General features: G+C 36.7%; 1 protein-coding gene across 1 annotated transcript in view; it reads left to right on the forward strand.

Moving 5' to 3' along the window:
• Positions 1-17866, forward strand: part of Tbx18 (T-box transcription factor 18) — a 31903-nt gene extending 14037 nt beyond the window's left edge. The window contains exons 5-8 of the mRNA XM_090337717.1: positions 2642-2809; positions 6485-6549; positions 13103-13197; positions 15117-17866. Coding sequence (XP_090193843.1) covers positions 2642-2809; positions 6485-6549; positions 13103-13197; positions 15117-15841 — 1053 coding nt within the window. The 3' untranslated portion in view covers positions 15842-17866. The remainder of the gene's footprint in view (positions 1-2641; positions 2810-6484; positions 6550-13102; positions 13198-15116) is intronic.
• Positions 17867-18292: the final 426 nt, after the last annotated feature.

Raw genomic sequence — 18292 nt, forward strand, 5'->3', positions numbered from 1 at the left:
AATCCACATAAGTCATGGTGACTATGCTGATCAATAGCACTGATCAAAAGAAAGAAAGAATAACCTTGCCTAAACAGAACAAAAAATATAGAAAGTGGGCATCAGATAGAATTATTAGTTTCAGTGGTGGACATTATTATCATTATGGTCAATCATAAATAAGGCCCATGATTCTAAATATCTGCATGTTTTACTAAATAAATAAATGACTATTAATTATTATAAGTTTGATAATTCATTAAAAATCAAATGTTACTAAAATTGTATTCATTACTTTATGGAATTGTAACCCCTCTGTATAACATCTTAATAATAATAATACAATTATATTAATAAAATATTATTCATTAGTATCTAAAATATTCTAAGGATACTGTAGAAATCTATTTTTTCTTTTAGGATTTCTTTTCTTAATTAGCATATATTATCTGGAGAGGGAAGGTTCATTATGTCATCTCTGTGTATATTTACTATGTATTCCACTCAATCTTACCCCTTTATCACTCTCCCTTTCTCCTCTTCCTTGAACAATTTCAACTTTTGTTTTCTTTTCATACATTCAAGCCATCTACTTTCATCTTACTTAATGGTCTTTTATTCTCCTTGTTAGCCCAGCCTTCTCTACTTAGTACCCTCTAACTTGACTAATCTTCAGGCTATTATTGCAATTATTCCTTAATAAGCAGACATAGGCATACATCATTTATTTCTGCCTATACCCCATTATAGCCAACCTACAATTATTTTTCAAAAAGAATACAAATACCTTGATTAAATCCATTTTTATAAAATAAAAACCTACATTTTGTTAATTTGTCAGCAGAAAACCCAAATTAAAAAAATTTCTCCCTCATTTCAAGTCAGCTCATTGTAATGCACTAAAACTGGCTATATATTAAATTTGTGTTATGTAAGGTGGCTCCTCTTCAGTTTTTCTTCTACTCTGAAATTTATTTTTCAAAGTAATGTTGACTATAGGAGTTTATAGATGTTATTATTCACTTTATTGGAAAATCTTTATCCTTTAGCTTGAGAAAAGGAAGAGGACAAGTATTTTCTTAAACTTAATGCTCTCTATCAAGTTGATGTCAATACTCAGAGAATTCTATGGTAATTTTATCGTAGATTTTCACATGGTGACTGAGACACAAGTTTGGGCTTGTATAGGATATGAGCCATTTTTCTTTCTGTTTCCTTTGCTGGGTTTAGTGAGCTACACAATGCATGTAGATAGATGATGTGAGGAAACCAGTTGTGGGCTGAAGAAGCTGACTTTCAGATCCAGCCTTGAAGATTTAGAAATCTCCTGTTTCTGTAGACTTTAGCTTCTTCATCTGTAAATTGGGGTATTAATGTCAGTTTTAAGAGACTTAGAAATGTAACTAGAATTATCATCTTGCATTTTGTCAAAGGAAAGGGACATAGATATGTCCCCAGAGAGCAGGGAGCATATTTTAGCTTCCTCCCCAGATGTTCTCCTTCCATAGCAGAATAGCAACAACAAAAAGCTCGGATTAGGGGTTGTCTCAGGCCTATACCAAAAAACCAGAAATGGAACAGTCACTGAAAGCAGTTGAGAACTATCCGTTAGCATAAACACCCAGGGACAGTACCCAGGTCCTGAGTTCAAGCTCCTGGGAAAAAAAGTAACTGAAAGATATTTTTCAACCCTGCTGAGATACTGGAATTTCAGGAATATAAACTTAGTATTTGATTAGTAGACATAAACCGCTAGCAGGAATATACAGAGGAAAGAAGAGAAGGACATTCTGTGTTCACTGAAAATCTATTTAGAAAATTCTATGGTTATAATTAATTATTAGTATTAAATTTTGTTTTCACCTGACATATCCAGACATATGCTGTGGCCTAGTGCAAGGCAAACATACAGCTAACAAAACTGTTTTAGTAAAATAGTATTTATCTTACCACAAGTAGAATACTCTATTTTAAGGCTTATAATTTTACTTATTTTAAAAATGATGCAAATCTTTAAATTGATTTCAAGAGTCACTAAGGCATCATTGAAATTCTGTTCTTAGACCTGGAAAGAAACTTTCTTAAAGGTTGCAGAGGTGTGTGTGTGTGTGTGTGTGTGTGTGTGTGTGTGTGTACGTGCAAACTCAAGCGATGATGAGGACTCTTGTCCCTCCTTACCTTTTTTCTCATCCTTGCACTGCCACCTTCAGAAACACGACTATTAGATATTGTCTAAGAATTTCTTTCACTGACAGAAAGAAAACTTTCCACATAAAAACCTCTTAGACTTCTCTCACAGTTTTGATTATTTTATTGAAGTAAAATTCTGACCAAGTTAATAACCCTAACTATCCAGGAGGTTGGCAACTAGAGGGTCACTTAGAGGCCAACTGTGGTAGAGAAGTCCAAGGGACTAAGATCTCCCACTTAGTAAAAAGCCTGACAGGAAGGCATGGCTCAAGTAGTAGGGTATCAGCCAAATAAGCAATAATTTGAAGCCTATCATAATACTTTGAGTTTGGAGAAATGGGGGGAGTATTTCTTCATCCTTGCAAATGTTCATTTCAAGCAGAAACTTATTTTGCATAGTAAATATCTAGTCTATCTTTGACAATAAGGAAGAGGTTCCTGATTAAAACTGAGTTTTCTTTCCTTGATACAGATTATCCTCCATTCTATGCACAAATACCAACCTCGAGTGCACGTGATCCGTAAAGACTGCGGAGATGATCTTTCTCCCATCAAGCCTGTTCCATCTGGTGAGGGAGTGAAAGTGTTCTCCTTCCCAGAAACTGTCTTTACCACTGTTACTGCCTACCAGAATCAACAGGTATTGTTTTCAGGAATCTTTCTAGACTTTTCAAGTGTGACTAGAAAGCTAGTTCTCATTATCTCTGTATCTAAATGTTAAGAATTATTATGTGACATTTATCAAATATTACATCCAGAATTCAAAATGTGTGTGTTTGTGTGTATATGAAACCATTTTTTTTGCCAGTCCTGGGGCTTGAACTCAGGGCCTGGGCACTGTCCTGGGCACTGTCCTTAGACATGTTGTAGTCAAGGCTAGTGCTCTGCCATTTGAGCTATAGTCCCACTTCTAGCTTTTTCTGTGTATGTGGTACTGGGGAATCAAACCCAGGGTTTCATGCATGCTAGACTAGCACTCTACCAGTAGGCTATGTTCCTGGCTCCATGAAAACATTTCTTTATCCATTGTTCCCCAAATACAGCTGACTTTCTAGTCCAAAAAGACAGTAATTAAAACTAGAAAGCATGTATATTGTGAGATGAGAATTATACCGTAATAACATGTAATTTGGTTTTAAAACTGTAACCAGTGTATTATGACAACTGTATTGGCATTTATCTTAAGTTCTGGGACACTGTCCCTGAGCTTCTTTTGCTCAAGGCTTGAGTTCTACTCTTGGGTCACAGCTCCACTTCTGGCTTCTTCTTTTGGTGATTAATTGGAGATAAGTTTTACAGACTTTCCTGCCTGGGCTGGCTTTGAGCTACAATCTTCAGATCTCAGCTTCCTGAGTAGCTAGGATTATAGGCCACAGGTTATTTAGCTACAGGCTGTCTGGATTATATGTCTGTTGTTGTTTTTAATACTAAAAAACCTTTTTTTCTAGAGCTGTGCTTTAAGTTGTGATGGAAACTGTTTGTGTTATGACCTAGGAAGTAATTAGAAAGTAATCTCTTCTTAGAGTTGGAAATAAGTTGACAAGCAAAAGATTTCTATGTTAGTAAACAGTTTTACTTCTTTAAGACTCTTTAACATAAAATCTATTTGAAGACACATATTTAATTCATGGAATTCTAGCCAGTGTTAAAAAAAAACCCAGCTCTGTAGTGAGGACTGATATGTTCTGTGTTAAGGTTTATTACTTTAAAATTTTAGTTGTCAGACCAATTGTTTTAGGTTTCCTCTTCCTTTTACTTTTGTATATATTGCAGTTAACTTTTGTTTTTTGCTCTTCCAATGTGGTTTTCAGTGTGCTCTTTTAATCTTTTATCTGGAAAGTAATGGGAGATAAGAGTCTCTCCCATGTTATCCCTCTAGAGTCTTTTCATTATGTGGAGACAGTCTCATAAGTAAATTTGGCTTGTAATATGCAGCCACTTCCTTAGGAAGGAATGTTTTGAAGGTCTAGAGAAATTTAAGATGATATTCTTAAATTACCTTGTAAGTCAAAATGATTATTTTAAGGAAATATTATTTCATGAGGAGAAAATAGTGGACTTTTAGTACGATTTTAATCACCTCTCTCTGTCTCTTAATTGCTGTGCTATGTGTATATTCCCCTACCATTGGTAATATAATAAGTCTAATGCAGTGAATTTTTGATACATGTTAATGTTTTGTACCAGTAAGCAGACACTGACAAGTCAAGAGAGTAAAGAAATTAGAAAGGAAATTGATAACAATAAAGTATGATTGATTCACTTATTACCCAACTACTATCTTTAAAAACTTGGGGAAAATTGATAAAGCTCACCTAGCTGTAAGCAGCCTGGTCTCTGCAGCCTGGTTCTTATTTCTATTGGTGAGTACCCATTTGACCTTAGGAAGGTTACTTTTAAAGCCTCATTTTTTAAATTTAATTATTTTTGCCAGTCCTGGGGCTTCAACGCAGGGCCTAAGCACTGTCCTTGGGCTTTCTCAAGGCTAGAGCCCTACCACTTGAGTCACAGCACCACTTCCAGCTTTTTTTCTATGTATGTGGTACCGAGGAGTCGAAGCCGGGTCTTTGTCCATGCTAGACAAGCACTCTACCACTCGGCCAAACTCCTGGCCTAAAGCCTCATTTTAAAAGAAAACATAAGGGAGGGATAGCCACGCAAACAATGTAATGTTAATTAGGTGATAAGCCCTAAAACTTAGTATAGTATATATAATCTCCATTTAATATGTGTAGTGATATTAGTAATAAAATAATTACAATAGCAATTGAGATACATTTCTGTTAGCAATGGAAATATATCTCTGTTTAGACAGGCACTGTTATATAATATTTACTCTTTTATAAATATTTTAAGTTGTGTAAGATTATTTGAGCATCACTGAATTCAACAGAGAAGTCAATTGTAATAATCTGTAATGAAAAATTCCCTTCAGTGAGAGGATAGCCAACATAGTGAATTAATTAGCAAATGCTTTCATTATATTGGTACGCATACCAAGACAATGTCGTATGGAGCACATGTGTCTCAAGTGTTGTATGGCTGATTGGAAGATTGTGTACAGCAGGCTTGGGAAAATCCAAAGAGGGCCAACGTTCTTTGCCGTGGTGTTACACAGCACATTTCATCCTTAGCCAAAATAGTGTAATCATAAATATGTTCATTAATTTTGTATAGTTCATTAACACACACAATTTAGAAGGCAAAACATAATGCTGGTTGGGCAAAGTAGAGGTCTGGGTAAGGAACAAATAGGATGTTATTTATTAGTGTCCAGTTCAGGATGGTACCAAAAATAAAAATCAGTAGAGATGATTAGAACATTTGTAAAAATCCCTCTCTCTCCTCAAGTCTCACAGTTTTAGTGCACAACAGGTTAGCTATGATTCAATAGAATGAAACTAGCTAACATTAAAACATTAATATTTCTTCTACAAAGAACTAATGCTATCAGAAACTTTCAGTAGAGGCTATCTCTGGCTTAGATAGTCACTGTAATTCAGTGAGCACATTAGGACTACATAGGTAAGATGCAAGAGTAAAACTTTCAGATGGAAGGAAGAAGAGACTAAAGGATAGACAAAGAAAAATACAGAGTCTGAAAGTAATGAAGAAAAGATCTTAGAGGAACTTAATATTGATGCATATGAATGGCTGAGAACTGGATGCTTTTGGACATGGCTGGGTCTGTATCACCTTAAGTGTGATAGAATCAGTTTTGAATTACATCATAGAGTTAAAGAAAATATATTCATTGCTGAGAGGATAGTCAAACCTTGGACAAACTGGCAACAGACAATTCAGAATCTTTTTTTGAAGACTATAAAAAGCTAACCAAGCCGGGCACGGTGGCTTATGCCTGTAATCCTAGCTAATCAGGAGGCTGAGATCTGAGGATCAAGGTTCAAAGCCAGCCTAGGCACTAAAGGACCTGAGACTCTTATCTCCAATTAACCTCTAGAAAATGGGAAGTGGGGCTTGGCTCGAGTGTAGGACAATAGCCATAAGCTGAAGGGCTCAGGGATAGTGCCCAGGCCCAGGGGTAGGGTGGTATCCTTGAGCTGAAGAGCTCAGGGATAGTGCCCAGGTTGAGTTCAAGCCCCAGGACCCACAAAAAAAAGCTAACCACACTTTTATTTGGGGGAATTAAAAGGGAATGAGAGATTATTTCATAGCAAATGATTTCTGAAATTTTGTTTGGGCTTTACTACTAGACGATATACTGCTATACATGGAGGAATGCAATTGTTCCTGTTGGTCACTGGCATGTGATATTTATGTAAGAGTTGATGTGTCTGTGTTTCCCACTTTGCAGATTACTCGTCTTAAGATAGACCGGAATCCATTTGCCAAAGGTTTCCGAGACTCTGGGAGAAACAGGTATGTAGTAAAAAATACATTGTACTTGTGATAAGTAGGTTTGATATTTGATTGTGAATTTTCCACTTAAACTAAAAGGTTAAATTTATCCACATGGTGTTGAGGAGAACTTAAAGTGTCTAATACTGTTGTGTCTTCAAAGGAACTTATTTTTGGAATGTTGTGGTGGGTTCTGCCCTAGTTCATGCATGATCTTTCATGTATGATGCTAGAGTGGAAGTGTAAGGTCTTGGGGTATAACAGAATATGTTGTTTCTTAAGGGGCCTTGAAGAATCCTGCCCTTTCAGGCTCAGGGGCCTTAGCATACCAAGTCAGTGTCCCCTCTGTCTTTGCTGTCGGTTTAGAATTTCTTTAGTGATGACACAACTGTCTATTGATTCTGTCTGGGGAGTAAGATGGGCTCTCTTGTTAACTGATATTTTCAGCTGGATTATGAAACTACTTCCCCTTGCCAAGAAAGCTGCTATTCTTTAGTTTTCAAATTTGTTTTGGCTCTGTTAGCGGCCACAAACTGGTTTATTTTCTCTGTGTTCTGTTTTAGTATTTGTACTAAACAGAGAGCTCTAAAAATGAATGCCACTCTATTACTTTTATCAAAAAGCAGATCATCCAGTCTGTGTGCCAAGGGCTTTCAAATTTATTAATATATGATTCTATTCCAATACAGTACAACAAAACATTTTCTAACATCACTTAGTAAAACTGGGTAATAAGAGACTAACAGTCTCTAATTCCTTATCAGGCACAGACTGATTTAAATCATTTACAAAGCATATTTTTTAAAAGAAGTGTTTGAAGTTTTTATTACCTCAAAGTTATTGCTCTACGAAAACATAATATGAACTCAGTTTGTATACATGAAATAAAAATCTCCAATTAATTTAAAGGCAATTTCATTTGAAATTGTAGGAAACAACAGTTAGGTAATAAGACTAAGTTCTTAGCTATCTCAGATGTCTAGCAAGGTAAGTACCAAGACCTTTTCAGATATATTCAGTTTCTTTCAGAGTCTTATGCCATCTTATGCCATGCAGTGTGAGGACTAAAATGCAACTACTAAAATCTAGGTGTGGTGGTACAATCTTAGCAAAAGGATTGTGAGTTGGATGTCATCTTGGCCACAAAACATGACTCTCAACAAAACAATTCCCATGAACTCCTTTCTCAAATGCAAACAAAAATGCATTAAGAGTAGACTGACCTTAAATAGTGCAGCAGACCAGTAAAACTGCCAAACAGGAGTGCTTCCCTCTGAGATTCTTCATCTTACAAGTTATTATTTTAACCTACACAAATTGTCTCCTGTGTTGAAATTATTTTGTGTTACTTTGCGATGTCTGTTTTAGCATGGAAAGAAACTTGCCTGGCTTTTGTTATGTTACATTAGCTACTGGTTAACTTTTGAGTGTAGTTTCTGAACTTGAGTGCAAATGAAACTAATTTGGAAACCTTAGCTGATCACTTAACCTAGAGAGGTAGCTGAAGAGAATTTTTAGGGTAACTCCAATTCTACCTTGAAAAATGCTTTGGTAGAATTTGACTTTGATTTTTTTTTTTTGTCTGTACTGGGCTTGAACTTTGGGCCTGGGCACTGTTCTTGAACTCCTCAGCTCAAGGCTACCACCCTACTTCTGAGCCTGGGAGTTGTCCCTGAGCTCTTCAGCTCAAGGTTACCACCCTACCCCTGGAGCCACAGCCCCACTTCTGGTTTTCTGGTGGTTAACTGGAGATAAGTAAGAATCTCAGGTGTTTAGTGCCGGGCCTGGCTTTGAACCGAGATCCTCAGATCTCAGCCACTGAGTAGCTAGGGTTACAGGCATAAGCCACCTTGCCCCGCTAATGACATTGATTTTATTAGAATATAATTTGTCGATTTGAGATTCTAAGATTGGTTTCAGTGTATCAAGCAGAAATAGAACTCACTAGAACTCACAGGAACTACCAGAGGGCAACATTCAGGCTTTGCAAGAGTATACACCTAACCGTCCACAGCTTCACCATCAGTTCATTTATGAAACAATAAATTTAAAATACACTTAAGGTATGTTTTAGATAAGAACAGTGATTGACATTTCCACAAGTAAAAATGAGGTAATAAATACATGTAACATGTTTTGGGGAAGAATTCTAGATGGTGCAGCATAACGAAAAGACAACACTGGTTATTTAAATTTAATCAATAAAAAGATCAGTAGTAGTGGGACCAGGAGCATAGCCTGTTGGTAGAGTGCTTGCCTAGCATGCTTGCCTAGCATGCACAAAGCTCTAGGTTCAATTTCTTCGTACCACAGACACAGAAAAAGCTGCTCAAGTGGCAGAGTGCTGGCCTTGAACCAAGTGTCCAAGGACAGTGCCTAGACCTGAGTTCAAGCCCCAGGACTGGTAATAAATAGTAGTTGATTTTTCCTGTGGTTAGATAGAGTGAGGTAAAAAGTACTGGAGCATTTCTTTCCTTTTGGCTTTTTTTTGAAATGTGGAGGTATGGCATCCAGTGGTCATTGCTATTTCTTGCCCAACTCTACTAAAACTTGTAATGACTTGAAAGATACCATTCTTGGTTACTAAATATTAACAGTATAACCTACTTCTATTAAAGAGTTGCTTTTAATTAAATTTATATTTGACATGATGTCCATTGTTTATACCCTGATTTCATCATTAAACAATAAATACATGTATCAAAATATGTATCCAGTAGACATGCATTTGAAAATAAAATGAATATTATAATCATTTTAAGAAACTTGTAATTTTTAAATAAACATATATCAATGAGTTATAATTAACACTCTTTTAAAATTTAAACTTTTTATTTTCCAAGTATTTAAACAGTACATCATTACTGGTGAATGTTCTTGCTAGTAAATTAATGTTTCAATGATTTCTTTCCTCATGAAATAATTTTCTTGCTTCTTTTTTCTTCACTTGTTACTATAGAATGCTAAATATTTATAAATCAATACTCTCTGTTATAAGCTCTGATCTAAATGCCTCTGATAAGTACAGAAGACACACTGATAGAAAAGGGAGAATTTAACATCTTTGACTCACATATTGTTTTTACTTTTTAAAAAGCCTAAATTATATGTATGACTAAGTTAAGGATGCAGTGGTTTGGAGAATATAAAAAGATATTATTTCTTTTATATATTAAATATAAAAGGAAAGTCCATGAGAAAAAGTTTATAATATTTCTTTATTACTCAAGAATCTGTTATGTAGTTTTAATTGCTTTTTAAAACAAAATTCTGTTTTTATTTTTCCTTATACAGGAAATAAATTGAGCATGACATGAAAAGAACATGGAGTTAGGATGGTTCAAACTTTATAAAACAATTTTCCTTAATTAAAAGTTATCCTTTCTTGGCTATTTATGACTCTGCAGCCTATTTTATATGAATCAGTAGCTTCGGCTCTTAAAAGCTCTCCTGCAAGACATTTGCTACGTGAGAGCGAATTTATGTGCTGAGAATAGTTTCATTCTTCAGTCGGGCCTTAGGTTTGACCCTATAAAATTTTTTACTCAGGAAGGTACAAAAATTTCTTCTCTTTAAATACTTCAGGAAAAACATAACCATTTTACTAAATAAACTCGGCCATTTGATAGCATAAATTAGGGTGGTGATAAAATGTGGAAGTTGTTCAAAGCACCTTGTATAAATTATCGCCTTGGCTGCTCTCCTGCAGGAGGTGCCTTTCATCTTTTCTTTAACTAGATGGAGAAAAGTCTCCATTACTGCAGCAAATGAAGGCTTTTTAAACAAAAGTCCAGATTCAACTAATAAATATTTTATAACTGTTTCCTGCAAAATATCTGAAATCCTTTCTGGAACTAGGAGTGTGAAAAGGCAGCCTTGGGAAAAAGATCAATAGCTCCATATCAGATCATTTGTGAATCTATCACCTTCAGATCATCTCTTTATGGTTAGGCTTTTATTATTTGGGAAGCTCAAAGAATTGCCTCAATAAAGTTTATACTGCTTAAGCAAATAAGCAGCATCGAGCATTTCTATTGTTAATAAATTTCTTATTTCAGTAGATTCTTGCTAATTATGCTTATAAACTCCCCTCACTAACTGTTCTGAATACTTTTACTATTTCAAAGTACTGCTATTGAAATTCATTGTGATGAATAGAATTTTTATCAATCTGCATGAACAGTCTTTTCTATTAAAAATTGTATTTCTTGGAAGACATAAAAATTTACTATCTGTATAATGTAAATAAGAATGATCAGCTAAACAGCACCTAGCATTCATTAATTCATTGAGAAATATAATCTTAGGCAACATGCTGTATATTGAGACTGATAGGGTGCACCAAACTGGCCAGAAGTACACAGAAAAGATGACTGGGTGGCATGATCTTGGACTGGATTTGTAGTTTAACTACAAGTTAAAAAACGTGTCACTTAGAATGAAATAGCTTTAGAATCCGAAGAGGTTTGAGCCTCTTTGTGTATCTTTTCTAGGAAATTGAAGTCCAGGGAGGTTAAGAAACTGACTTAACATCACAATAAATTTGAGTGACACACACTCACAACCCAGTACTTCTGATCTTAATTTAGTGCCCATACTATTGAATAATCCACTTGGTGACATGACTATACATCAGAGCCAAATTACCGGGGAGTCCAGGTATAAGTTACAGGTCCACTCTGTATCCTGACATCCTGTTGCAGTCCCATAGTTACATTTGTCATAAATAGTGCTGCTTCCTTAATTTGTGATTGAGGAGGTGAGTCAGGTCCTAGTGTGGAAGCATGAGAGGATGTGTTCATGTATGCTAGCCCATATAAACACATGCATAGCTGTCATTGAGATGAGATAGGCATTCTCCTCATTATGGAAGGACATTAAATAAATAAATAAATTTAAATAAATAAATAGACAAAATGCATATTCTAAGACAACAAATTTCAGTAAAACCTCTACACAACTGGATAGGGTGGCACATTCCTATAATCTCAGCACTCAGGAATCTGAGGTAGAGGATCACAAATTAAATTCCACCCTGGTCTGCTTAGTAAGAATTTGTCTTACAGTACCACAACAAAACGTATTAGGACAACTGTGTCTAATAGTCTTATCTGTATATATAACTTCTCTACTGTTTGTAGAGTTTGCCATGCTTTATAGGTAGCATGGCTCTGGGGAAGTTTCAGGATTCATGACTGTGGGTATTAGGGAATCCAGAGGAGATATCTCCTGGGTTGAAATTACTAAGAGTATGTAATCATCATAAGAAATGTCTAAAGTAGTATTGGATACCTCAGGAAGCACTCATTTTCTTTCATTTTTGTTTTCAGTACTAGAAATGAACATACTAGGCAGACACTCAGCCATTGAGCTTCACCTCCAAACTATACTGAATTTAATAAGGCTGAGATGATTGAGAGGTGCTTAGGTCTTGGTCTATTTTGGGAATGGTTAGGGACAGGAAGGACCTCAATCCCAGAACCTGTAAGACTTAGTTACCTGATATAAGGAAGGGAAGACTGAATCACTTGGTATAAATCTCTTTTTACAAGCATTTAGAATAGTTGCTTTTGTTTTAGGGCATATATATGCCTCTTTAAAAGTATTCAGCCGGGCTTGGTGACTCACGCCTGTAATCTACTCAGGAGGCTGATATCTGAGGATCATGGTTCAAAACCAGCCTGGGCACTAAGTTTGTGAGACTCTTATCTCTAATTAACCACTAGAAGAGTAGAAGTGGCGCTGTGACTCCAGGGGTAGGGCAGTAGCCTTGAGTTGAAAAACTCAGGAACAGCTCCCAGGCCGAGTTCAAACCCATGACCGACTAAAAAGGAAAACTCTTAATGCATTAAGCGTGCTGGGGCTTTACATTGGTTTGTGATGTTAATACTAACTCCAGGAAGTGGTGCTGTGGTTCAAGTGGTAGAACACTAGCCTTGAGCACAAAGAGGCAGTACCTAGATCCTATATTCAAGCCCCATGACTTACCAAAAGAAATTGTAATAACTCCAGGCACAAAATAACTCTGTGGGATCATCTTCCTGCTAGATTGGGTGGTGATGGAGATTGTATCCTTGAACAGAAATCAGCCTTCTTTTCTACTTCTCCCCTGTCCTGGCAGCTGAAGTACTAAATGATGGATAGAAATATCTCTTAGGGTTTTATGGGAAATCACTTTTGTGGCAACCATCTTGCCCAGGGGAAGAAGTCCTGAGGGAAGGAGGGGGAATGCTCCAGATTACAGCAGAACATTGGGCTCACACCAGCCTGAGCAGACTCTCTTTGGGCTCCTTATCACAAAGGACATTTTTACCCTCCATGCTGGTTTAGATCCTTCAGTGCCTTAACACTACTGGTAGGTGTTCTCTCATATATATATATATATATACATACATATACATATATATGTGTGTATATATATATGTATATATTTGCCTGTGGCACATTCCATCCTGCCATTGTGGAACTACTCTCAATACTGGTGATGTTTTCTGAGATACTTATTACTGGTGAAAGCTCCAGCTGCTCCTAACTAACCTTGTTTATCCAACCTAATCCCTACTGTGCTGTTTAGAATGGGGTTGGAAGCCCTGGTGGAGTCATATGCATTCTGGAGGCCTTCACTACGGACTCTCACATTTGAAGACATCCCTGGAATTCCCAAACAAGGTAATTCATAACGTGTCCTGCTCATAGAGGTAGCTAGTTCCTGCCTAAAGACTCAAGCACTACAAAATGTACACTTTATATCTATCTGTAACAGTAATCTCATCATCAGCATTTTTCTTCCTCTATTTCTTTTCTATATAGTTATGGAGATAGTGCATGAAAAATAGTTGTCAAGTGTAAGTTGTATCTGTGATGTTTCAAATTTCTATGTATTTCATGACCTTCCCTCACTCTGAAATCACATGTTAATTAGAAGTGGACTAGGGTCCCTAAGGCCAAGTATAAATTGCAGATATTGGTTCTAATCCACCCCTTGGTAACAGGCTTTTTTTTTTTTTTTTAAAGCAGAATAGTCTCTTAACAGGGTTCTGTCTTTGGATCTATGCTGAGAAGATTGGGCAGATCTCTTGCATTCAGTTCTTTCTGAATATTTTCCACAGCCCAGGGCTTGTGTTTCTCAGAGAAGAAGGAAGTGCGTTTATTCTGGCCTGCTCAGTGTGGACTCTCAGCTTGCTCCTGAACCAGGAACCTTGTAGCTTCTAGTGAGACTTTCACATGCTGGGTTTTAGATTATTAAAATTGGTTGTATTGATCTTTTAGACTATTTTGAGAAGATATATAAAATATCACTTCTAGAACAATGAAGGCTTTACAACCTGTTAGATCCTTTGGGATTCTCCTCTCCCCTTTGGTTTCCTGAGAGTGGCAAACATCATTCTGCCAGCCAGTGTGGAGATGGGGAATCAGGGACTATCGCCATTATTGATTAGGCAAAGGATTAACCACCCTGTTATTTTCACAGCATTGTTTATTCTCTGAACCTTTGCTCTTATGTTAGCATGTGGTTCTTCAACCTGTTTTCTGGTTGTAAATGAGATTTTCAAGTTGTCTAGACTATTGCTTTCCTACATTGCTGAGACCAAGGTGGTATAGTCAGGATGCAGCCAAGCTTCAGAGAAAAGCGGATATGCTTGTTGTGGGAAGTGCCTTGGACTGGTTCTGCTCTTTCCTTTGAGTTACTTCTTTTACTTTGTAAGAAGATATACTGATCCAGAATAAGCTTTGCTGAGAAAAGGGATAAAACATAAAACATAAAAGAATTGCTTATTACGGACAGTTTCAATGGCTTGTGCCTATCATCCTATCTATTTAGGAGACAGAGAATAGGAAGATTTTACATCAAGGATAGCCTAAGCTGAAAAGTTTCAGAGGCCCTTTCTTTACTCTTAGTGGAACATCATGGCACCTGCCTGTCAACCCAAGCTATGGTAGGCTGAGATTAGAAGGATGGTGGTATTGGACCAGCATGTGCAGAAAAATCCATGAAACTCTATCTTCATGGAAGGGAATCTGGATGTGGCAGAATATTCCTGTGATTCCATCAACAATGGGCAGCCTAAAATAGACAGATTGCAGCTCAGGCTCATAACTGGCTGGAAGGAAAGAATTCATCCTAAAAATAGTAAAAAACAACAAAAAAATGGGCTGGAGGTGTGGCTCACCAGTAACCTCCCAGCCGAACAAAGCATGAGGTCCTGAGTGCCACCAAAAATATGGATAATTAAACTTGGGGAACAAGAAGTCAAATCAATGTTTTATACAGTTTCTGGTACATTCAATATTTCCGAAATTTATTATAAATAAGAAAGCTGTGGGAAAGCTAATTGAGGGAGAATGTCTAAAGTTGTAGTGGTTCTAGTTCTATTTTTTTTTGTAATACAAAATGCATCATTTTCTAAGAAGATAATTGCCCTTAAATTATTTCCATTTGAATTTAATGACATTATAAATTCATTGCCCCTGAGACCATCTCCTTTCCATTCCAATAGCCTCTCACTGTTTGCAGCAAGCTGTATTTACCATGCATTCACCAACCTAAAAGGTAAAGATGGCTCTTTATGTTTCACCTTCTTTTATAGGCAATGCAAGTTCCTCCACTTTACTCCAAGGTAGTGGGAATGGTGTTCCAGCCACTCACCCTCACCTTTTGTCTGGCTCTTCATGTTCCTCTCCTGCCTTCCACCTGGGGCCCAACACCAGCCAGCTGTGTAGTCTGGCCCCAGCTGACTATTCTGCCTGTGCCCGCTCAGGCCTCACTCTCAACCGGTACAGCACATCATTGGCCGAGACATACAACAGGCTCACCAACCAGACCAATGAGACCTTTGCCCCGCCCAGGACTCCCTCGTATGTGGGTGTGAGCAGCAGTACCTCCATGAACATGTCCATGAGTGGCACTGATGGGGACGCCTTTAGCTGCCCACAGACCAGCTTGTCAATGCAGATTTCTGGGATGTCTCCCCAGCTCCAGTACATCATGCCATCACCTTCCAGCAACGCCTTTGCTACTAACCAGACCCATCAAGGGTCCTATAACACTTTCAGGTTACACAGCCCCTGTGCCTTGTATGGATATAACTTCTCCACATCCCCCAAACTGGCTGCCAGTCCTGAGAAAATTGTCTCTTCTCAAGGAAGTTTCTTGGGGTCCTCACCGAGTGGGACCATGACTGATCGGCAGATGTTGCCCCCTGTGGAAGGAGTGCACCTGCTTAGCAGTGGGGGTCAGCAGAGTTTCTTTGACTCCAGGACCCTAGGAAGCTTAACTCTGTCATCATCTCAAGTATCTGCACATATGGTCTGATGAAACCCTGAAGTTAAACTGCATTTGAATTCAGTGTATTTTCTTAGTTCTTGTTTTGCCAAGCTGTATGGGAAGAAACAATCTATAGTTTGTAAAATGTACATACACTAGAAAATGAAGGCTCACAAAAGACCTTGATTGTCTCAAGGTGAGATTGTAATTATCTATGGTAAATGTGTGCACTGTATATGCATCGCAGATAGTGTCATGAAACTTTTCCTCTGACTGATTTATCCAGTTGTGCAGAGCATTGACACGTATAGTCTGCTTAGGTAAAATTTTACTCTTTCAAAATCAGAATTTAAATGGAAAATTTGACAGTGATACTAAGCAAAGACTTGTACTTAATTTACCAAAAAAAGTGCTCTGAATAGTTTCATACTTGAGTCGTGATGGACCAGCATGTAGAGATCTGTGATTTTTGTTACTCTTGGACCTAGTATGAAAACCTGGAAAAGCTCATTGTGTTAGTATTAGTTCTGAGGTATTTGTAATCATGAAGGATTAGTTTTCTATTCTTGCTTATTTGTATTTACCACAGATTAATAGACCTTAGGTCCATAAAAATTCATGACACAATTTTTATTTTCTGAAGGTATGTAGAAAAAGTTTGACTTTTTTCACTTTCTGTTGGACATGGAATTTCTTATTCATTCGCAAAAAATAAATTTCAAGTATTTTGTGTATTTTCCCTCATTTTACTTAATTTATCATGTAGGCTATTAAAGCATGTTCTGTAAACATTTTTAAATTTTTTTAACCAGAGAAGGGATATATAATGATGAATAATAACAAGAAGTAAATAAATCCTCCTCAGATTGTTTGGTTCCAGTGAGAAATGTTTTAAGTCGAGAGTAATATTGTCAACTATCTTGTAGGTTTTTATGAAGGTTGATTTTCCAGTTAGGGTAATTTTCTCCTTGCCTGAAGTTTCCTGAGCCACGAGTAAGGAAAAGTCATTTATACTACTTATTTATGTCTCATAACTCCTATAGATTGAAACATTTCCTTCTCCTTATCTCTCTGTCTGACTCTTTCTTAAACAGACAGATTTTTGGCCTTTATGGTGTTAACACTGCAGGGAATTCCAGAGGGTTATCTCCAAGCAATCTGTCTTATGGGGGTGTAGTCAAAGGCCAAAGCCCATTACTATAAAGACTCTTCTTGGAGGATTGAGGAGGAAGATACTAATTATGATAAAGGAACTATAAAACTTTTAACCCCAAACTTTTTAACCTCAGAGCTGAAGAAATGAAAAACAGCATTGCTCTTTAAAAGTCCTTGAATAATGCATACAGGGCTTACAAGTACAAAACAAGGAAGTTTATTAGCCTATTGTGAATGAAATAGAATTGGCCAATAATGCTTTGCCCTTCTGTTGAGAAACTGAAATGATGTGTGTGCCATCTACTTACTACATTTCATGTATTTAACAAATGGAATGTGATGTCTTTTGTTCCGAATAACATGCTTTATTCCTAGTTTAGTCGGAAAAGAATATCATTCCTGACTTACTTTTTAACAATACCATAGTTACATATACTTAAGGCAACGTTGTGGTGGAAAGAAGTTTTGCAGGGAGAGTCTGTTTCTAGATATTGGGAAGTTCATAAATACTTGATTTGAAAATCACATATTCATTTTTAGAATTTAAGAGTAACAGGAAGAGGCATGACATAGGTAGAGTTATGTAAGATTTGTTTGTCTGGGATTAATAGAACAGATAGTTGTGAGAAGACTTTGAGAATGATTCTACCCTAGCTATAGTGCGTGGCATAATAATTTAAGGAGGATAATTTTTCATGTTGAGAAAACATGCAAAGCAGTGCCCTATACTGATAAACATTAGTAAATGGAGAATTTCCCCTTTTGCTGTTGGCGATTTGAGATGACATTACACAACAGGAGTAGAATTTTTTATTAATCCTTTTTGGTAAAATGTACCAATATTGAACAAATACTGTTTTCTTTGATTTTACTGTAAATAATCACCATCTCACTTGAAAGGCTAACCTTTTACTGTTACATGATATACATGCATTGCTATTATAATTATGTCTGTATTTTATTAAAAAGTACCTAAAGTTATATTAAAATGCATTATTAAACATTTTATGATTTTTGGAGAATTATTATTTTAGGTGTCTATAAATACTGTTTCAAAAATACATGCATACTCAAACTCCAATTCTGTTTCTCTCAGTTACAAAGCTGAGAGAAATGGGCTTGTTCATTTTTCATGTGTTAAATATAATTTGTTGGTTGTGTTGACCATGTCATCGAAGATGAAGGCCCTGACAAATGTTGAACACATGAAAATTTGGTGGTCAGTGGAGGAGGGGAGGGTAGATGTTTGGTTTCAGGTCCAGGAGAGAAAGGCACGGATATAAGAATGAACTGCTTGCACTGTTGACCAGTGATGACAGATTAGTTTGAGGTTCCTTGCCTGGA

Source organism: Megascapheus bottae, chromosome 8 (assembly GCF_031878675.1).
Source record: "Megascapheus bottae isolate mThoBot1 chromosome 8, mThoBot2.hap1, whole genome shotgun sequence".
NCBI classification, from domain to species: domain Eukaryota; kingdom Metazoa; phylum Chordata; class Mammalia; order Rodentia; family Geomyidae; genus Megascapheus; species Megascapheus bottae.